This window comes from Drosophila subobscura, chromosome A (assembly GCF_008121235.1).
Source record: "Drosophila subobscura isolate 14011-0131.10 chromosome A, UCBerk_Dsub_1.0, whole genome shotgun sequence".
In the NCBI taxonomy this organism is placed as follows: Eukaryota; Metazoa; Arthropoda; class Insecta; order Diptera; family Drosophilidae; genus Drosophila; species Drosophila subobscura.
Window position 1 is genome coordinate 13,374,874 of NC_048530.1, and position 23,586 is coordinate 13,398,459.

The 23,586-nt window shown below is 41.5% G+C and overlaps 1 protein-coding gene across 11 annotated transcripts in view; it reads right to left on the reverse strand.

Moving 5' to 3' along the window:
* Nucleotides 1-23,586, reverse strand: part of LOC117903881 (Ca(2+)/calmodulin-responsive adenylate cyclase) — a 41,339-nt gene that overhangs the window by 6,656 nt on the left and 11,097 nt on the right. For 6 of the 11 annotated variants that reach the window (XM_034816377.1, XM_034816380.1, XM_034816376.1 and 3 more), the window contains exons 1-10: nt 7,289-7,489; nt 6,461-7,195; nt 6,138-6,265; nt 5,780-6,083; nt 5,424-5,711; nt 5,088-5,093; nt 2,140-2,382; nt 496-969; nt 250-431; nt 70-180 (exon numbers count right to left, since the gene is read on the reverse strand). In XM_034816377.1, coding sequence (XP_034672268.1) covers nt 70-180; nt 250-431; nt 496-969; nt 2,140-2,382; nt 5,088-5,093; nt 5,424-5,711; nt 5,780-6,083; nt 6,138-6,265; nt 6,461-7,195; nt 7,289-7,489 — 2,672 coding nt within the window. Of the gene's footprint in view, nt 1-69; nt 181-249; nt 432-495; nt 970-2,139; nt 2,383-5,087; nt 5,094-5,423; nt 5,712-5,779; nt 6,084-6,137; nt 6,266-6,460; nt 7,196-7,288; nt 7,567-23,586 lie in introns of those variants that run through there. The other 5 variants (XM_034816370.1, XM_034816371.1, XM_034816373.1 and 2 more) reach the window with 5 other exon arrangements.

The window sequence follows — 23,586 nt, forward strand, 5'->3', positions numbered from 1 at the left end:
CGTGTGTGTTATGTGTGAGTGTGTGTGTGTGGATCAATTCGATTAGTGACCAAAAATAAAGTGACCTACTTCACCCGATGGTCGTAGCACTCGAAGATGTTCTGGTGCGACAGTTCAATGAACAAACCATAAATGGTGCCCATACCCAGCACCAGTAGCGACTTGAATATGATGGGCAATCTGTGTGGCAATAGAAAAGTGTGTCAACATTTAGGTGGTCTCCTTTGGTGCCTCCATTTCGCCTCTTACCTGAGGAACACTGAGACTGAGAGGAAGGCGAATGCCGCTGACAATGACACGTACTGTGGCAGCGAGCACTTGCGATGGGCATCGCTGGGATATGAGAAAAAATGCGGATCCAATTGGCGACTCGACGACCAGGCATTGGCCGTGGTGTTGCCCGAGCAGGGATGATCCGTGACGCAAGTGAACTATAAAGAAAAACATTCATTTTAATTACATTTCATCGATAAAGGGAGTATTTCAAATACTTACCACATTCACTTGTCCCACCGAATAAATCAAAATGATTGTAAATATGGTAATGGCCATACGCAGACTGAAGCTCTCCGAAATATCCCAAATGATCCACTTGAGGCGCACTGCCAGCAGCAACATCAGAATGGCACTCACCCAAATGAAGGCCGTGAGGAAGAGCAGCAACAGGATGAGTGTCCGTGGCAGGGCTGTCACCTGCAGCGCCGCACCGAGTATCAGCAACAGCAGGGAACATCCCATGGCGGTGGTAAAACCCAAATCGAAATCCTTGTGATACTCGCGCTCCATGTCGCTCTGGCGGAATCGCAACGTCAATCGATCCACATGCTCCGACTTGTCGCAGTCCACGGACCGGGCGTTGATCGCCTGCGAGAGGAAGCGATTCACTCGATTCGTGGGCTGATGATGGGCTGCCACGGAATGCCGTTTGCGGAAAGGTCGCTTGAACTTGTCGGCCACCTTGGACTGTGACTGTGTGTGTTTGTAAATTGGTTTTTTGTTTTTGTATGCAACAGGCAGGAGCAAATGGGAAGAAGGAAGGAAGAAAATGGTATTTCGGTTAGTTGTAGTTACTGTTCCCGGATGGGTTTTCGTTTTCTGGTCGCTGGCTGACTGCTGATTGCTGGCTGAATTTTTAGAGAGATAAATAGATTTTTGTTCTACTTATGTACTATGCTAAATGCTACGAAATGGGGCGGCTAAATGCTAAATGCTAGATGCTAGAGATGCTACGGCATGCGGTTCCGGGTAGGAGGTTTACTGCGAGCCGATTTTTGATACTGGATTACTGGGCAGGCTACTGGGAACCACACGACACGAACGATTGCAGTAAGCATGCTCCATGTATGACAGAGACATAGTATGAGTGTGAGTGAGAGTGAGAGTGAGAGGCAGAGAGCTTTACGAGACTGAACGAACGTCAAGAAAAAATAGCAAATAACATGCACGCTGTATGTCGAATGATCAGAGGCTTGACGAAACGAAACGAGCGTTGCATGAAGGCCCCACGCCCCGCCCGCGCAGATGCACACAACTTAACGAAAGCAAAAGCGATAACTTAACGAATGCAAAAACGACACTTGCATACAGTTGTGGCCAGAGGTTGAAGAGTTTTTAAGAACATTTAAATTTCCGAAGTATTTCTAAATATCAAAAACTTAACGAAGAGTATTTTTTAGTAGTTTTGAAGAATAATTCGTTTTTGAAAATTTTCAAAGTATTAAAAAATTGTTGGATTCAAAAATAACTTAACGAAGAGTGGTATTTTTTTAGAATTTTTGCTTTTAAGAAAATTGTAAAAACTCAACTGTTTTGTATTCTTTTTTAAATATTTTATTTCTGTTAACTTTTAGTATTAATTGTCATGCATATCGTTAAGCATACACATAACTTTGAGAATTCGGACCACAACTGTACTGAAATGAGTGGTTGCAACATGAAACGACACACATATTCGAAGGAACGAAGACGTAGACGTAGAATGAACGAAACGTGGTACAACACAATTGAACGAAACATGAACCGGAATGTTGAACGAACGATTGAACAATTGAACAATTGAACGATTGAACGGTTGAACGAACGACTGAACGAATGAACAAAATTATAGATTGTTTTGTTTTAGGTTGCTGCTCTGCTCACTTTATTGTTCTTGTGATTGTGCCTATGAATGCGACTAATCGTACTCGCTGTTGAGTTGGGATCAGTGCCTACGGTCACTTGGACACTGCCACCCCCACCGCAGCCACTGCCACTGCCACAGCCGACACTGCCACCGTCAATACCGACACCACCACTGCCGACCACGCTACCATAGCCCATGGGTGACATGCCATGAGCGTGCGGTGGCGGGGTGGCATGCAAGATTTTCTGCAGACGGATTACCTAAATCAGAGATCAGAGAAGTACACAGGAATTTTCAAAATAGATTCGTAACACATCTAAAATATTTATGTATATAATTGATAGAAAAAGAGAGATAATATTGCTTATCATAGGAGTAGTTTTTAAGCATAAATTATGGCCAGAAATACAGATTAATAGATTAAGAGAAAGAGAAATAGGTGGAAAAAGAGAACGAAAGGGGACGAGGCGCAAAGTATAAGGAAAACATTATCTTAACGAAACATACAGTTGTGTTCAATGAAATAGTAGTGCCGCACCCCATCACTTTCACAACTATTTTTGAGACCCTTCCAGTCTTTCAAATTAAACAATTTATACCTTTTTGAAAAGATTGGAATGTAAGCATTATAAACTCGATGAAATCTTATTCCATTTGTATTCCGTCTTCTTGTTTTACATGAATTTAGAAAAATACCCATGAAAACTGCTGTTCAATAAAATAGTAGTGCTGGGTGCAAGTATTAAAAAAAAATTAAAAAACATATTAAATCAATTCAAAAGAGTTACCATCAGTAAGCTTAGTTTATATATTGAATATTTTGATGAAAGAAATGTTTGAATATAGCGGTACTTTTGTTTTTGGAGCGTAGAAGTAATCATTGAACTTTCCAATATGGGAGACTTTAGAATTAGACTAAAAACTAAAATCAGGAGGTATAATGGAATTCAAAACTAATTTGAATGTGCTTTTACTGCTATATTTAATAGTTTAAACTAAAAAAAGCACCCGGAAAAATGATTTTTTATGCGAAAAAATTGTCCTTTAGTAGATGGTCGAAGATGGTCGAAGGCAAGGTCTAGGTCTTCAATATCCTCAAAAATTATGAAAACAATTTTATATCACACTGTAAGTGTTATGACAGCTCGTTGACGAATGACTTCATATTATTTAATTGCAAGAAGTCCCAGAAAGCTACGCGTTTGTCTCTGAGAGTATAGGGGTATACAGCTAAAGTTTGCAAGAACGCGTGTGGCTGAGCTGTGTCGGAGTGACAAAAAAATACTTTTGACTGATGAGTGTAAAGTTGTATAATATGGTAAGAAATAACAAAAAGAATAGGTTTGGCGTTCACAGACATCAGATTAGTGTTCAAATTCTTGAAAAAAACGGTATTGGGCATGTTGGGCTGATCCTTATGAGCTCCAGTCCACATGCAGTGGTACTTCCTAGCCTCCTAGTTGGAGCATTTTACAAAATTGTGTGGGCCAGCATGCTTTTTCATACATTACATTCATATTCCAGTTGAAAAAAATCTTTGAAAAGGAGCTTTCAACAAGATAATGATCCTAAATACTCAAGAAAGCTCGCCAACTGGGTGGGGAAATTGGGTTTCATCTGAAAAGATCGGCGTTTTTCGATGTTCAAATCAGTCCCTGGATCTGAATGTTATCAAAATCTTATGGGGAAATGCCAAATGCATTATAATAAATGCTATTCCGGCATCCAGAGTAAGGTTAGAGCCAGTGGTTGAAAAAGGATTGGCTAAAATCCTATTGGAGCTTGGGCAGGACTTTATTAATTCCTTCCAGGCGGGAGTAAGGAAGTAACTAAATCAAAATTATTAAAAAACTAAATATTAAACCTCAAGAAACATGTAGCATATGAGAGATAGGTATTAACTTAAGTTTCGGATTTTTTTTCGATTTTCAAAAAATGCACTACTATTTCATTGAACAGCAGTTTTTATGGGTATTTTTGTAAAGTCATGTAAATCAAGAAGATGGAATGCAATTAATCCAAAATTTCTTCTGGTTCGTAATGTGTACATTCTAAGCTTTCTAAAAAGGTATCACTTGTTTAATTTGGATGATTGAAAATGTCTTAAAAATAGTTTTGAAAGTGGTGAGGTGCGGCACTACTATTTCATTGAACACAGCTGTAAGAAATGCTGATAGGTCACTGATAGATTAATTAGCAGTAAGATGTAGAATGAGCATAGAATACAGTATCAAAGATTATAGCAAACTCAGAGCTAAACGAATATGATTTTCCACAACGATAATGGAAGATAATGAGACGAAGACAACGAGGGAGTAAGGTGTTTTCCCACCTCTATTTACTATAATCTTTGATAGCATAAGGCTTAGAAAACTCTTGAAGGATCTGAAAAACTAAAAGAAAACATAATTCCCTGAAGATCCCCTCGGGTGGAGATCTCTTTTCTGATTTCAGCTCCGGAGTAGTGCGTGTAGTGTGCGTGTCTGTATTCGTGTGTGTATTCAATGAAGAAATATCTAACCAATTTTGATGTCCCACAAATATACACGTTATATTTCATATTCTACAATCAAAACTACACACAACATCGACGCAACGAAACGTTTTGCTCAAATATAAGTACAATACAAAACATACACTCGATCTGTATGCCACGCAATTGTTGTTAGTAGTAGACACCAGCATCCACATCACTATTAATTATTTATCTAATTGTTTAGTTATACGATATACGATAGATTTACATCAGATATACAATTTAATGGATAATATATTGCCACTACGAAACCAAAACAAACAAAAAAGGGCCCACACACAAACGGAACAAACGGAAAAGTTACTCGGAAAAATAAGGAAGGAGAGGGAAATCAATGGAGGGTTCAACGGGCGAGGAGATCCTTACAGAGGGGGCGAATACTACTTTAAACTATATTTTCTTTTGTTTTGGGCGAAAGGCAAAACTTACCGCATCCTGAAAGTAAACGAAAGGAAAGAAATCAAAGAACGAAAATCAAAAGGAATCGCAGTTTTACACAGCAAGCGACCTTCGGACACTACCCATCGACTTGAATCGACAACTCTTTTCGGGGAGAAGGAGGAACAACAGGACACTCGGTACAGAAATTATAAATTGTACATCAAGCGACAGGAAAATCATAAGACCCCAACCCCACGATCCCACGGCCCACGGACATGCAGGAGCTACGGCAACAGAAACAGAAATTCAACCGAAACATAAAGTCGATCTACTGGAACTTCTCAACGATTCAATCCACTCCATCCGAAAGAAAGTGAAACCTACCTTGCGTGAACCCTTCTCCGATACGGCCTGCACACTGCCTCCGCTGCTTGCCTCACAGGTGCTGCCACGTGCCACGCTCAGACCAACGCCCAGACCCACACCGGCACCGCCGACCAAAGCATTGGCCGCCGACGGAAACGACCCGGTTGCAATATTCGAGAAGGGCACTGGCTCCGAGAACTTAATCGTGTGCAGCAGTTGCATGACCACATTCGAGACATTCCGGAATGACAGCTTGCGCCTGCTCCCAATCGCCGAGCGTACGCCCAGAGTGTTGAGCATGAGGGGCTGCAAAAGACAGACAAAAACGAGGAATGATATCCATACTTAAGGGAAGGAAAAGACACTCCAACTACCTTGCGACGATGCGGTGGTGGCACTATAAAGAACGTATCCACTCCATGATCGCGCAGATACGAGGATCGCTCATCGCCATGTCCGGCCTCCACTTCGTACTCGCCCGAAAGCGAATCAAGGGTGGCGCGTGTGACATGCACTCGTCCCGGTTCACCGCCCGATTCCATGTGATTTGCCAGGGTCACATCGTTCGACCACACATCGAACTGCCACTTACGGAGACCCAAGACGCCGCATAGCACGCGGCCCGTGTGGATGCCCACGCGCATATTGAGTATAACATCGGTTGCCTCAACAACAGTGCTGGAAGGAAAGGGTTATGCCATAATCCCATAAGCTAATTCGAAAAGTACATACGCAATGGCATCGATCATATCGAGTCCCATTTCCACTGCACATTTTGCATGATCCTTCCGGGGCTCTGGCAAGCCCGAAACACAATAATAGCAATCGCCCAAGATCTTAATGCGCAGACAATGATTATCCTAAGGAGGGGCAGGGAATATACATATAAAAAGATTAGAAACAATAGGGGAAGGGTAAGTTTTAATTCTATAAATATCCCATTACTCAATGCATACAAACTATTCGGCACTCGTTACCCCATGAAATTAATCATACTTGTGATTGATTTATGCTCTCTTTAAGTTACCGTGGGAGTCCCCCGGACATCTACTTACATGTGCCAACTGATCGAATCGCCCAAATAGCTCGTTGAGCAGCCGCACCAACTCCTGGGCACTGCACTGCGACGAGAGGACCGTGAAGCCCACAATATCCGCAAAGAGAATGCTGACATTCTCATGCTTCTGGATGTAGATGCGATGGAATTGTCCGGCCACCGGCGAGAGGATGTCGTTCTTCATCTGCATGGCCACATGCTGGGGCAGGACAGAAAGCAATAGCCGCTCGAGCTTCTCATTCTCGTCCTGGATCTCCAGACGAGATGCGATGCAGTTGCGCGTGTCCAGGAAGGTCCTTCGCTGGGCACGCTCCATCATAATGTTGACCACAAGCCCTGCCACATTTACGCCAATGAATATGACAATATTCGCAATCAGCTGGTTGTACTCCAGATATCGCAGGGCATCCGTGAAAATCTTATAGACGGTGAGGCTGATGTGCACCGAGGGCAAGGTGATGCCGAAGGCTACAGCCTCCCAGATCTGCAGCGGCATCATGGCGTAGGCCAGAAATACGACGAATACAATCTGCCAGACGCCCTCGGCCATAACCTCCTTGGTGTCCACCGGAAAGACGCTGCCGAGCGTCGGCATTGACACCACACAAATGCTGGCCGTGAAGAGTAGAATCCCGTAGCACAGTGTCGGCAAATGGTGATCCTTGATCACCGAACATTGCAAGAGGATCAGCACCACGGCGAATAGCAAGCAAACGATCGAATTGAAGATGTTCTGTGTGTGACATGGGATTTCAGGGAATAGTTTAAACCGTGTAATGCATGCTGGAAACTATATTCGAAGTCAATTTTGTTTGTGAGTATTTACATGAAAGGTGGCCGCATTGTTGAAGGCCAGCGAGAGGGCCGCCATCACTCCGCATAGCACCACAACGAGCGCAACGACGCCGAGCACCGAGAAGCGCTGCAGCTTGAGCGTGTACCGCTGATAGAGGCACTCGAGCTCATCGTTCTCGAAGCGGAGCGTGTTGAGCGGGCGGCCACGCGTTGCCTTCACGGCATGGTCCATGCGGCACCGCTGCCGCCGCCGCTAATGCGGCAGCCTGCACAGCTCCTCCTCCTCCACCCTTCGGGCACAAGATTGTTCTGCAAAAGAGAGGAAGAGAGGAAGAGAGTCCATGAGTGACCTTGAAAGTGTATTGTTCATTGGAGAGGAAAATGTGTCGTGTCGTGTCGTGGCGCTTCGTCGTCCTCCCCGCGCCTTAAAAATAACAAATTTCCCTTCCACATTTCACACGCTGAAAATACATGCTAAAAATAATCAGAGAAAAGCTGAGGCGTGTGAAATCAATCAATGTTCAGAGCACCAAAGAACCCCGACAGAAGAGGAACAAGAAACCCAACAGCCCAACCCACGCACTTCGTCGTCCGAGAATCTGAGAATAGTATTCGCGCGCGTCTTTCTCCCATTTTCAATGGAAGATTAATGACGATTTATATGCCGGCAATCCGTTGAAATCATTAAAATATTATGCACAAATTCATTTCGAAATTAGAAATCCGTAATTAGTCGAGCTTTAACGAGTGCTGCTGCTGCAGCAGCAACGGGTATGGATCGATGTCTATATTCGGACGCAATGTCCGATGTCCAACGTTCGATGTCCGAGAGCGAGAGACGTTAAATCAATTAGGCATGAAAACATTTATAGACATTCGTCAGAAACGGCAGCAGCGGCAGTGACTCTAGCATTGGGTGTGGTGTGGTGTGGTGTGGTATGGATGTGGAATTAGGTGTAGACCGATAAAAGGTGCCATGAAAGCCCTTTATCCCGCTTCCTTAATTAATTTTACTCCCCATTGGTCGCCAACATACTCATGCACTGCAACAGTCGCTATTGAAGTTCTGTCTGGCATCGGGCATCCTTTTCACACATATTGAACCCACTTGCAAATTCCTTTCCAATTCTTTCCGATTGCTTCCTTTATCACGGCAGTCTGCGGCTCGCAGAATGAATGACAAAAACGGAAACACTGCTTGAGGTGAAGCATGGGACTTAACGGAGTAGATGCCTTGCGGAGTAGATTCTTTGACCTATTTCTTATTGTATTTACAAGTTACTACGCATGGTTACGACTCCAGGAAGACGCTGAAGCGAATATTGGACATTCGAAAAATGCACACACATCAGAGACACCAGCGTTGAAAAAATATTAAGTGACTCGCCTCAAAAACAAACAAGCGGCTACACAAACAAATAAATACACAGCAAAAATGTTTATAATTACAGTCCAAACAAAAACAACATGGCGTATACATGATCTATTGGAGATCTAATGAAGATTTACTGATACACGAATCTCCTAATGATCTTTGTTCTGCTTATTATCTTGAGATGATCTACTGAATGTCAACAGATGATCTCATAGGTACAACGAACTGTCTTCAGAGGATTATTGATCCCCGCGCATTCATTTGTGGCTTGTGTTTGCTTCCCCAAAAACTCACCCAACACTTGAGTACTCAACGATCATACGAATAACACGAGCATGAATACAATGAATATGTTCGAAATATGTGGGTGTGGAAACGTGGGTATTTGAACAGTTGCCGAAGATCCAGGCCCGACAATTAGATGTCAACATATGAACATACATATGTACACATATGTACAATGGTTGGTTGTAGATCTTTTGTTTTAGTTTTCTGATCTTTCATTCCTTCATTCATTCAGTCAGTCACTCCTGAATGTGAGTGTCATGCCATCATTCAAATGTCCGGAGAATCGTTGGATTATTTTCGTTGTGTATTTGTTTGGGGGAGCCGCTTGTTTGTTTTTGGAGGCGAATCATTTAATATTTGTTCAATGCTGGTGTCTCTGATGTGTGCGAATTTCTCGCATTTGCATTTCTCGCAGCGACAATTACAAATATAATGAGACGTGAATATTTTCAAAAATATTGTCGAGAGTCCATGGCTCCAATGTTTTGTGTGTATGTTCACATATGTTTGTTCCAAAACAAACAAAAACAAAAAATAGAAAAAAACCAATTCTATTTGCGGCACACACAGTTTTTCAGAGAGTTATGCAAGCAGGAAAACCCAATTGCGAAATTTTCTTGTGCCCCAATATATTGTTTGAGTGAATATTTACTGCTGTTTCGCAGAGCAAGCACTTTGTATGCATGCGAAATGATTGATGATTGAATCAAATGAAGATACTGCAGTCGTAGGAGGAGCACACAATCCACCGCCTCTTGGCTGTCTGTCTTGTGGTCATCATCTTGGGGATCATCTCCACACCCACAGCGTCTCTCTGCCAGCATTTTCTTTGGGGTTTTCTTTTTGGGTGCAAAAACATGACATTTGTCTTGTGTTTTCCGCTTGATTTTATCCGCCAGATGGACAGTCGCCGAATCATTCGCCGCATTCTCCTCTTAGGAAAACGACGACAGGTCCACTTGAAAGAGTTCAGAGTCCAAAGATGTTCACTGCCAAAGATACGAGACAGCGCCCTCTCACTAAAAGGGCGGGGCAGCGGTTAAGTTCATTGTCAATCAAATGGGAAGCAAACTGAAAAGAGCTCTAACAGCATCGTCTTTCGACCATAGGATGCCCACTAAACAGATTTCAGTGCAATTCTTTGGGAGCGTGTCTATATTTTCCATCATTAGTCTTCCTTTTATTGATTTGTTTTCAATCAATAACCTGTCTATATTTATCACCTTTTCTGTATCTAATCATATCGATATATCTTTTAAATATAAATATATTTCACTGTTCTATCGTTAATTTATTTACCTTTATTTTGGCCTCTGGTATCTATTTCTGTTTTTCTTTCCATGCATAGTCTTTGATTTATTTTCCACCTTTCGGTAAGTTCTCTTCCCTTTTCCTTTGGCTACTTAATACCCACAAATACAGGGTATCCAAAATATAAACTGCATTTACAAGGCGAATTTTCAGTGATTTCTCGTTATAGAATGTTTGCTCGTTAAATGATTTTTCCATCAATTCTCAATTTTCCATCGATTCTCTCCATCAATTGGCGGCAATTAAGTTTGCAACACTTTTGATGGATTCTGCATTTAATAATCATCATCATGATCATCATTGACGGAGCATCATCATCATGATCATTATTGACAGAGCATCATCCTCTTCTGGCTCATTCATCATCATCTTCCCAAATAATCAATCAAATTTTCAATTTCCCATTTTCGCTTTCGTCGTCGTTCGTCTGGCGCCCGACAAACAAATTAGGGAAAAGCCATAGAAAAACTAATGCAAAAAGTAGAAGCAACAAAACAGTTGCGGAAAATGACGCAAACAGAAAATATTTAGCAAAAAAAAAGGAGGAGAAAATGGGTAAAACATATGTATGTATGTACATGCATACATACGTATGTATGTATGTATGTACATATGTATGTATGTATTTATGTATAGAAACGACAACCATATGTAAAGGTTTTTATGAGCCCCCGCTAAATGGATGGCGGGGCTTACGTCGGGATTTGGGGGTTCATTTCAAGTTGCTCGAAGTAGCACAAAGTTTGAGAAAAAAACCTTTTGGGAAATTGCTATTTTTATAGAGGTGTTTACAAAAACTAAATTAACTTCATTCATAACCAAGGCTCATAAGAACCAATAAACAATAGAAAATGTGTCAAAATAGATTCCCTAATGGGAAAATCCATTCTATGTAAAAGTGTTTCTTCAAATGAAGTTTTACAAACTGTTAGCTCTGCAAAAATACAGATTGATCGAAGATTATTAAATGTATGAATGAATATGGATGCATGTACACACTTTCTTCTATGTACTTTGTACATAATTTCTTTAAGTTTTTCCAAGAGGAGCCTGGCATCGCACTACGACAGCTTTTGTTGGCCAGAACCTTATTTATAAAAGATAAAAAAACCCGGTTTTTAGCATTCTGCATTAGAAAAAGATTGACCATCAAAGTTGCGTACCAGAAATGTTCATAGATGGCGCCACCTTCGCTAAGTCTGCTGTGAAACCTAGCGGTCATTATTGCAAAGCATGTGCATTGAAAAAGTACCAATTGTATTACTGTTTTAAATATCTCGTAAATTGAAAAATACGATTAACTGATCACATTTTTTGGATGCATTTTAATCAGTAGGGTTTTTACTACGTGCTTTGTGTTGTGAACTGCATTTAGTAGTTGGCGATGTCTTCGTAATTGTATGTTAAACTGAGTCCTTCAATAAGTGTCAATTCGCAATGAAAACTAATTTTTGGAAAAGGTTTTTAATAGAGTGCCTCCTACTCGCACCTTGAAACCTATTGTGTGTCGTGGAGTAATAAATGCCACATTTGACCACAACTCTTACAATTTGCATTAATCATAACCATTGGGTTATGGGTGCCATTTTGTATTGCATTTAAGTCCACAGTATTAGTCCCTAGCTATTTTGGATGGCTAGAGTTTGATATCCACTCTAATTTTGTTTTGTAATGGAAACTTCTAAAGAGAATGCTTTGTGGGAGAAAAAATAGTTCCAATATTCTTTGCTTTTTACATTTTGAGAAAAAAAAATTTAAAAAAACCGATTTTCCATTAACAAAAGGAGTTGACGCGGCTGTTTTCTCAAAATACCTTCTTGCTACTTTTAACTAATATCAAAAAACTAAATCAACAAATTTTGTTTGGTTCGCGAGTTCATCGTTTTGGCCAACAAAAGTGGTCCATAGTGCATCGTTATCCCAACAGCAACAATTTACAAAAAAAGTCAAGTACGAGATATATATATTAAATACATAATAACAAAATACGCTTAAGCTATTTAAAATATTCCTTAATGGATTCCACTCTCCAATCCATTGATCATTCTCAGCCACCACTTCTTCGATCAATCATAAAATTTCACAGCAGCAGTCCGAAAAACCTGCGAGTATTTGTACAGGCAAAATTCTCGTGCACATTTCGTTTCGCCGCCGTTAACCAAATTTTCTCTGCACGAAAATTCTACTAAGAGGAAAATATAGTTTCCGCAACAGCGTATTCCTTTCCTTTCTACATTATTACTTTTTTTCAATCTCTGTCCATCGGAAGCTTCAGAAGCCAACAGAATATTCTGTGCAGCGGTCCAAAAACTAATTATATTTTGTATCTGTACATGATATACACATGTATCCACAGCCATCCATCTATGTACATATGTACATATGTATGTACACATATGTACATATGTATACCAGAGCAGGCAGCAATCGCCCACAATTTGCCCCTTTTTGTGTCAGCGATGGGGAGAGGTGGGGGAAAGACAAAATCAATTAGCGGATCCGTTGCTGATATTTTGCCATCCACTTCAAAAAGAGTCTACAAATAATTTGATTACCGAGTATCTCGCTCAGTCTTCGAAAATGTTTTCCTCCTTTTCCCTTTGGGATTTTCCCCCTTCTCCGACCCATTTTTATAGCCATTTAATGTAGGACATCAATTTCGGTATCACAGAATATTGTGTCCTGCAACAAAATTGACCCACGAAAATGGAGGCTTGATGAGAGGCTTTTGGCGACTGGCGCCACATAAAATGTTTTGTCGCGACAAAGGAATTCTCACATGTGCGAGGGACAGCTCTCTCTCTCTTCCTGTAGCCGCCCACTCCCATTCCACCCCCATAATTTGTTGGGGCTTTCGGGGGCATGTTTATTAGCATGTGTGTGTGAAAATAAAGCTCCAATGTGGGAATATGGATGGATGTGCAGGCGGGCGGCATGAACGTGGCAATTACCCTGTCGAATACTTACTGCAGAATTTTGCATTTGTACTGTATTGATATATTTACTAATACATCGCGGATGCGGAATGGTTATCTGGGTTATCTGGCTTTGAGTGAGTATTGGGTTTATTGGAACGGTATGTGGATGGTGTTTTTTATGTGGGAAAGTGGAAGGACATAGGATGGATATCTTTGTAGGAATATCTAGATACAGGAATATATACTACAAAGGGATCTAAGCTACAAATATCTACAACATATTTATAGCTAGAAGGAGGTAGAATCTAAAAGAATGCCCCAGCTTTTAAGCAGTAAAGATAAAGAGTATAGAAGAAATCTACAAAGCATGTCTACCATAAAGATATCAATATAGAGGGAAATTCGAGGAAATGCCCAGAAATCCCATACGAAATACGCAGCCTTTAGAGGTACTACTCCATCGACGCAAAGCAAATTTTCATTTATTTTTTCTTCGGTTACATTTTAATGAATGACATCTCTTTGTTTTCTTTGGGTTCTTATGACATTTGCATCGCGATGATATTTCTTTGTGATGCGTGTATCATGTATCTATTGGGGCTCTTGACTTTCAAATTGTTCCACCAAAACGGCTATTATCTGCTCAAACTCGAAGTTTAATGCAGTCGCTTCTTCAACGACTGAATCTACGGCCGCATCAGTCTGCGCAGCCGGTAGCTTGGCTTTCAACATAGCTAATATCTGTACCATTTTTGAGACGGCAGTGTCCATGGTAATGGGTTCAGCGAGTATAGCCATCCTGAATCTGACCAAAAAATTCTCTTCCGTACGCTTGATATTTCTTTTGATTACTATCAGTAGTAAATCTCAAAATGAGATTTGTGTATCTTAATATCTATAAAACAAGAAATTAAACCATTAACAATTAAACAGAAAAGTATGCCAAAAATATAACAAAGATGTACGTACATATGTACATATACATAAATAAATAAAGTTAAACAAAAATATTTTCAAAAAACGAGTCAAAATTATTACAAAACAAATCAAATACTAACAAAAATATAAATGTACATACAAAAAAAAATATCTTTATATACTATGTATGTATAGACAAAAAACAACACCAAAACGAGGAGGGACGTGTGAGACGCTACCTACGCGTCTCAACTTGTATACCCGGTACTCAGTAGTAATGCTGTACCTTATTTGTTTTTTTTTTTCAAATGTTACCTTTTACATTTTAAATTGTTTCTACATCTGCCATCTATGTACATCTACATCACTTCTCCCGCCAACACGCCCTTATAGCTCACCACACTCCGCACACTGCGAGAGCGAGAAAGAATGACAACAATAGGCAAGCATAAGCAAAGCTGCTGGACGGAGAGGGGGTAGCCACTGGAAATGAACTTCTTCATTCTTCTTCTTCATCAATCTAATCCCAATTCGGTGATCTAATAAATAAGGTCAATCTCTACTTAATTGCATATTGAATTTTCGCTTTTCTTCAAACTTGTGGATACATCAGATTTTCGCCTGTTTTGGTGGCCCTTTTTGATATCCAGGCGCTCATCAATACGGACGGACAGACGAACAGACAGACATATATAGACTCGTCTATTGATAGTCTCATAGGAACGGACAGACGGACGCAGTTATACATTTCGAGTCGGCTATTGGTACTGATCAAAAATATATCCTTCTGTACGTTACATATGCACATGCACTTTCGAGCGCATATCTAAACCTTTTTACTATTCGAGTACCGGGTATAACAATTAAAAGCTATAAAAAGATACATAATTTCACTTAATTTCATAAATTTCATGAACAATACAATATCCACATCCTTAAGTATTAAACCTTAAACCTATCCCGTCCATGCAGTTTCTACCCGTAGCTTTTTATCATTTATCCCCCCAGCTTTCTACAGTATAAGCAGGGTACATGCTGGTTGCAGGGTGCAGGTGGCACCATGATGTCAGTCAGTGGCTCGGCTCTCGCATTTCATTGCTCACCTGGGGAAGTGCAGGTGCAAGTGCAGATGGGAGGAAACTGGCTTTCTCTATATTTACGAATAACAACTAAGGAAACAACAAACAGACATATGGCAGGTAAATTCCGTGTGAATAAGTTCCCCAACATAAACCTTAAGCTTCATTTCTTTACTGATTTCATATGGGCGTGGAATATACGAGTATCTCCAGGTTATTCTTCCATAATCTCTGTCTTTGTTTTATTCTCTCTCTCTCTCTCTCTCTCTCTCCCCACCCCTCCATCCCAATTTTACCGCTGTTATCAGACAATGAAAATACTTTAGGAGCTTCTTTTTCTTTGGGAGACGGGATGTCTATCGCGGGGATGGTGGTGTTGCAAGTGTCTGCAGCGTCGTTGCGTTATCTCCAGCTGCCAGCGAATTGCAGGTATTCTATTTACACGGCCACTGGGGCTATGCCTGTGTCTCAGACTTTTGCTTGTGCCTCTACAATTTCTTTTTCAGTGCAATGCACCTGCACACCTGATACAATAAGTATATACATATCCACAATGCACACCATTCCACTCCACATGCTTTTGCACTCTTAAACTCCCCCTGCACACCCTCATTTCCGCTCATAAACCGCTTGATTTTCATTTACACTCACAGAAAACTACTGATTAAAATCCAAGAAGAAAATAGTTTGTCGAATGTTGAGACCTTTAATTTTTGAATCTCAATTCGGTTTAAGAATACGAAAGAAAGAATAATTTTATGTGGGTTTTTGGAGACCAATTTTTCGAAGTTTCAATCTTCAGGTTTCTCTCAGTGCCAAATTTCCTTCTCTTCATAATTTTCGGTCAGTGTACAAGTACCTCATAGCCATTGAGCGATGTTCCACTGATCGTTCCATAAAATTCTAAAGCCCAGAAGGAGGTCGGCCGACAGTGGTTGTGTATGGAAATTCCTGATTTCGAGACCGATTTTTCCAGTTTTGTGTTTGCGATTTGCTATTTTTATGGCATTTTTTTCGTGGCTAATTAAACGCACAAAAATACTCAACACAATACTGCGAAAAGTCCAAATCCGTATCCAATGTACGAATATCAGCAAAACGCATTGGGAATATGTAAAAATCGTAGGACAAGTGGCGCGTATCGCCTATCGAATGAAACGAATACGAACGTGTGGCTCTGCATCCGCAATCAACGAATGACTGAATGGGGGAACTATGGGGGCATGGGGGCATGGATGGAACGGGGCGCATATGGAATGGAGGAAGAGGGTTTTGAGGGTCTTCGGCTGCTGATTGAACGCGATGCGATTGAGGGGCACCGAAAGCAGCTGAAGGCAAGGGCCATGGGGCATGCAAATTACCCCGAAAGGCCATCGCACACACACACAACATAAAATCAATACAAATTTTATTTTTAACACATTCCTCCTCTGTACTACAGTGCCCCGAAATGATGGGTTGGTGGCCCATCAATGGGTTAATCGTGCGTGAATGATTTTCCTTTTCTGGAGGGCATAAAAATACAGAAAACCACGATCGATGGCGAGAAATTGAGAGGGAGCTCTCTCCTTAGAAAGAAAATCTCTTCCACGGGCTGCATTTTCGGGTTCCTTCGTAATGTGATGCGAAAAGTGGTTAAATGGGAAAATGCATTAAAATAATAATCCAGTCGTAAAAAAGATCGCGTGAAAATAAATTTGCAAATGCTTCTCCATCGAATACTTATTATTTTGTATCATATTAAGTACGAACCCTTTAAACAGGAATCCCCAACAACTGTATTATCTTTCAGGCCTCGAAAAGAATTTTATGTCAAAAAATTAAAACCAGGAAAGGGAACATTTTAGTCGATTTTAGTGGCGTTTTCGGAGTAATTTAGTTTAAAAAATGGGTTCTTCAACAAAATCAGACTCCTTTCTGAACAATCTGGAGATAGCGCACGTGAGTCCCAAGTGCCACCGCGACAGTTCCCCGGGATGCTTGCGGCTGGTGCGAGAGTCGCGCTCCCCCCACACCCTACCCCGCACAACACACAAAGTGCGAGCCGTGAGGAGCGAGGAGCGTAGTCAACATCGGAGGAAGGCAGAGGACGGGACCAGATCCCTGCTGAATGCCACCGTGATGGAGGTCCGACGCCGAATCCGCGAGAAGCTCGACGAGGAGGAAATGATCCGTCATCAAAGGATACTCGGAGAGGAGGAGGAGGAAGCAAGGAACATGCACCAGGTATCCTCGACGACCCTCGCCCGCTTAATGGGCCCCCTGCCGATACCGCCCGAGTTCTCGATGGCCGCTCGTGTCCAACTGGAGCAGAACCTGAAGGGGGTGAGAGCGAGGGAGGCGTTCTACCATTTTGGGGAGCTGGTGGATCGGATTAACAGTAGAGCCATCCCGCGGATGGAGGATCTGCGAGTGTTCTTCTGGTTCGCCGCCGTTCTGCAGTTCCACATGTACCTGTGGCACCAGCCAAAGCATCGCCGCTACTTCGTCCTCTGCTATGCCCTCGAGGACCGTCGCGACTTCATGGCACACGTCACAATACCCTGCGCCCTGTTCCGCGAGCTCGTCGACATCTACCCCCAGACGGTGGACAACGGCCACTTCGTGGAAGACATCTTCCAGCTGGCGCCCGCGCCCTTGAGGCTCTTCTCCTTTCTGAAGGTCGTCTCGAACCTGATCCACGCCCGCTCCCTTTACGATCGGCTGGGGGAGCTGATCTACGGGTTCTTCCAGCCCCAGGACACGCTGCTGCAACTCACCAGACTACAGGAGTACAGGACTGAATGCCTTGAAAATTAAACGTTGATATTGAGATACATATTTTCTTTCGGAACAACAAAATTGTAGAAATAAAATGCGATAGAGTAATCTTCCTTGGAGCGTGGAGAGATCTTCATGTGAATGCGTGCACATGTAGGGGAATGCATGGACACATGTACATATGTGGATGCAAAAGTGTTGCTGGTTCTCCCATCCATATGTACGATTTCGGCTGGTAAATATTTCGCAGGCAGATGGCAAAGAGGATGCACTCTCGTTCCCCTCCGCTACACCCATAGAAAAGCGGAAGCGAAGAGCAGAAGAGATCGACAGACGGAGAATACATTGGATGTCTGCTTTTGGGGCTGATCTGATCTGCTGGCTGATTTATATTTCTGCAGGCAGTCAGTCAGGAAGGCAATGTAGGCCGAAAGCAAGGTAAATTTGGCCCTCTAGTTCCAGTTCTAGCAGTAGATCAAATGGAGACAGACAGAAATAGAGAGTGTCGTGCTGTGGTACCTTTAGTTAGGGTCCGATTGAATTATCTTCCATGTCTCATTGTGTGAGAGTATCTTTATTCATCTTTATGTCTGAATTATCTTATACACATATGGATGCACACACATATGTATTTATACATTGAGAATATCTGAGATATAGTGGCGATTTACACGAGACACGCATGACAGCCAATGATTCTCAAGGCAATCGCCACGCCTTGTAAATGACAGTTTGGACAGGCACTCTCATTCGTTGCATGCTGGTTGAGGGGGTAGAGGGGAACTAAATGTGTGTCTGTCCTTCTGTCCCGCACAACGTCTCCACTATAAGAGGGGGAAGCCCGGGAATGCATGATCACTCCCTCAGATCTTTAGTATCGGTTGAAACACCTTCGTTGTCTTAAGGAATTATCAGCTAAAGGCCACGACGCCATACAAACATTTATAATATTCATTAGTGGAAATTAATACCACTTTGTGGTGTGTTTTTTCTCTCTAAAAATACGATTTAATCTTGAAATATATGATGCACAATCGATAGAGATCATTGAGTTAACAATATGTCATTAAGGAACATCAAAGAACATTTTTTCCATAAATAAAATTTAATATTTAACACCCGAGAATGTTTCAGCTGCACTAAAATGCTTTGAACAGACTATTTCCCTCAAAATGTATGTTTTATTTCTAACTAGTTTCAAGGGATCATTCAAATATTTCCATAAAGGTGTAGAAAACCATCACAAACTACGAATTTGAAGGGACAAACAAGATTTTCCTATCAACAGACCTTTAAACATGCTTAAATGGTTTCAAAGATCGTTATAAAGACCTTTAACAGAAAGAACTTTAGCCTCAATTTAAAGATCGTTCAATCTGAATTGTTTCCTATCATTATTCCACAATATATGTAAATGCTCATACATATGTAGATAATATTATAAACGGAAGTTGCATGATCTATCATCGATGCGGTAATATCAAGAAAACCACTTTGAAAACCTAATGGCACTCGCGTACTCTCGTATCGTGTGTTCCCTATAATCATTGGAGTGCTGTCCGCTGTCTGCTAAACGATAATCGCAACGACAATTGCAAACGACTGTAATTTGTGAGTCTCTTAAAGACGTGTAGTTTTGTGCTGACGACAACACGGAGTAGTCGTACCCTTCGTACCCGTGTCCCTCCTCTTCCCCTCCTACTCTTTGCCTAAACGATGTCATAACCCCCCGAGCGAGTGCCAAGCGAGAGTCAACAAAGAAACGAACAGACGAAAGCGCTATGTGGCATCCCATTAAAATGTACGACGCCATGTGGCATCCCATTAAAAAAGGGGCAAACAGTTATTATTAGTAATCCATGTAATCCATGATACTTATTAGATGAAACTTAAACGTGCCGATGGATTGGACACAAGAGAGAGATGATGAACTTTCAGTGGTTCCATATCTAAGAAACTTCGAAATCAGTCAAATTATTTTATTTCTCTTATCTTTTTTTGTTTTTACACACATGTTCTGGTGTTTTTTAATATTTTTCTGCTATTTGTAAGGTGTATTTGTGGTTTTATAAACAAAAAATCTGTGGAGGAGAAATTAGAGCAAGAGAGGGAACATTGGATGCATATTCTTCTGAGTAGGATTCTGCATTGCATTTGGATGTTCATCTTTGCTAGCATCTGTTTGCCTCTCTGAAGCTCCCCTGCCTCTGTTCCCCTCTGAAATACAGGGCACGCAAACAAAAGACTGGAAAACCGAAGCCCAGCCCATGGCACCACCATCTGGATACCTGATGGAAAGTGTAGGTCGTGTGGGCAGCAGTCTCTGTGGGGGTCAGTGGAGGGCCCATTATGAATTTTAAATATTTGCTATTTCCACTGAGAAAACAAAAACAGAAAACAAAACTCAAAGCAAACCTAAAAACAAAAAACCAAACCAGAAACAAACGCTAATTCAATGGAATTGTATGCACAACAAATTCCATGGAATATTACCATTAAATATCGAGATACAATGAGAGAAAGTATGCCCTATTAAAGGGCCTCTATGTTTTGGGTAATCCTTGGACATTTAAAAGTGAACAACAGTTTTATTCAGTCGTTAAAAACATAATTTTTCAAATATATTTCCATCCCCACCTCGACTGGTGTACCTCTTCTTTCATTCCTATCCATTACTCAAAATAAAAAATGTGGTTACTAAATCAAATAAAGTAAGCAAGCAATTAAGAACCATACCATTTATAAGCAAACATGACCGTTATTAAGACGCAGACTTGATTTACAAAAAAAAATAAGCGAAAGACCGTCAACAAAAGTAACAAATTAGAGCCAAAGCCCACAAAATAAAAGCAAAGACAATTTAAAAGAGACGTTCTTGGAAAATAATTAAACGATTCATCAGAATACGCGTCATAAATCCGCAAAATGATATAAGCGGACAGTCGATTGATTGGACATCCGTTTCCATCATCAGCAGATTGAATTCCCGCGATGGAGGGACGGACTGTCCCTTCGAGAACTGTCGCCAGAGCCCCATCCATCTCACTCGAGAGCCTTTCGTGGAACATCTTGTGTCCAGAGGACACCCATCTGTGGACTTCTGTTTCCCCCTTCTGTCCACACATTTTTCAGTGCCTTTAACTTAAATTTGCGAGCATTTTTCAGTGGCAGCGAAAACAAAAGGAAAAATCAGAAAAAGACAAAAACGAACACACGAGAATACAAATAAAAGTGAAGACAGAATAACAAAAAGAAACAGAGGAACAAAAAGAAAACAAAGCCAAAGAAAAAACCAAAATTTAAAAAACGAGGAGGAACGTTGTGAGATGCTCTGAAATTCGTCACAAATTGTATGTTATTACAATGATATTTATAGAATCTATTTAATGGTATAGAAACTATTCTGATATTTTATTATTTTCTTTTATTTTTGTATTTTATTATTACGGTATGTATGGTATGGTAATTTTATACATATGGTAGTTTTTATAAGATCTTTGGATCTTATACAGGCATATACAGCATACTTGGCTGTTGATGCTGATCCAGAAAATATACTTATACCTTAATAATGCCCTAAAGTCATTGAGTAGTGGGTGTTAAGAGGAGCCAAAGTTAAGGTTTCTTTCGTTTTGGAAGGCAAGTAGGAATGCGGGGGTGTTTGCAGTGAAAAAGTTTCTCCACTGTTGACATTTAGACTGTTTTCACGTTGTGGTCCTTGAACTTGAGAATTACAGAGCACCTCCGCAGGATTCCGGCAGAGAAACGGGAAGCCGCAGAGTGACAGAGACTGTCCAGGGACATGCCGCAATAGTCCAGCCAAAAGGGAATGTCCTGCCACCAATTTGGAATACCCCGGAATGGTTCTTATCTAAAAAGGGCCACTCAAAAGCCGCCACATGCTCTATGCCACAGCCAACACACACAGAGCAGACTGTTATGGGTTGTTGAACCAGTTTAAGCCGAGTCTTTGCCACATGCCACATGAGTTGCAGTTGTCTCTGGGAGTGCAGCGACCCGCAGCGGCGGCAGCAGCAGGAAACAGCCGCCAGTTATGCGGCAAAGTGTCCTTTCCTCTTGGAAACATTCTAAACAGCACGGACAAACACGGACACGTGCCCCACCTGCCACACAGAGGAGCACACCACTTGAAGCACTTTATAAGCGGTGCTGATGACCCTTTCGTGGCGGCTTTGCAGTCCTTCCTTTGGGTAGGGTACAGAAAGCCCTGTAAAGCCAGGACACAATTTCATTTCACGTTGCGGAAGAAGTTGTTTTATGGACGCCTTCTTTGCCCCCTCTGAGGGATTTGCAAAACCAATGAAAAGTTCATCAAATGAATATCTGAAAATCCTGTAAATACAGGAAAGAACCATGGGCAGGACCATTCGAGGCTGATGGGAAACTTGATTCAGTCCATACTGAAATAGAGTTTTAACTAAATTTTACCCATCATAAAATTTGCAAATCCATTTCTTATTTTCCTAGTAAATTTAGAATTTCTTCTGGCATTTACTGTTATTATATACATATTCATGTATGGTAGTTTTCTCGTTTCTAGTAGAACTTTAAGGTTTTTATGTTATTTTAAAACTATTTAAAATAGTCCCTCGCCTTTTTCGCGAAATAGTTCTTCCGTTTTTCCACTCAAATATTCAGCCTTTGTAAAAAGTACGAATACGAAGTGCTCAGACGTATCCATAAATAGAAGCACTCTGCTCTAGATACATATTAAAGTGTGATGTTGCGGCTCCCCCTCACCCACTACCACCATCGAGAACCAATCACCGAACACCAAGCCAACCCCTGGCCTTTGACGGGGCTTAACGCGCGAGAACTCTTTGGCTTTGGGCTTTTGGGGGGCTTTTATGGGTTTTGCCTTTAGCGTTGCATCATGCGGCACGCAATTTCCACTTGACCTTGACGGCTCTGCCTTCCCACATCCAGAGAGTGGGCTGCTTCCCCATCGAGATATCGCGCTTCTTCCCCCTCCCTTTCATTGCTTTCTCTAGTGTCTACGTGTTCTCCCCCTCTCATGACATCACTCCCCACGAGCATTATGGCGAAATCGATAAAAGGTTTCCTCTTCAAAAAAACAGCAGACGACAGATGACAGACGATAGACGAAAATCGGCAGTCGACAAGGCGACAGGCCGTCGCGGAAGAGAGACATCAATGATAATTATAATAAGTTGAGCCCCCTGTTTCCCGCGTTTCCCTTCATTATCAGATCAAACAACGACAAGACTCAGTCACCACCCGCCCCCCACCGCATACACCCATCGCTGCTGCAGCACCTCTTGCTGATGAGGAGGGTTGCGGGACGTCTGATTCCGTTCCTTATCTATGTTCGTACCTTCTACGTCTCTCGCCTTATCTCTAAGCGATTCAGCGTAGTAGAGCGAGAAGAGTTTCCTGACCCCCCGCAAAAAAAAACCAACAACAAAAACAAATAAGAACAAAAAAAGACAAGGCTGAAAAAAAATTGTACAATTATAAATTTTAGGGCACTGCAATCGGAAACTCTATAGGAAAAGGTTTCCTGCCATCGCTAGCGGAGGAGACACCCTATAATAATAAGGGGAAAAAGATCCTTTATTAAGGAGTTCCAGGAAGGGAAGACGCTCTGTAAGTAATGGTTCGATGTCTAAACAGGGAAGACAGGTGTAACTTCCCTTAT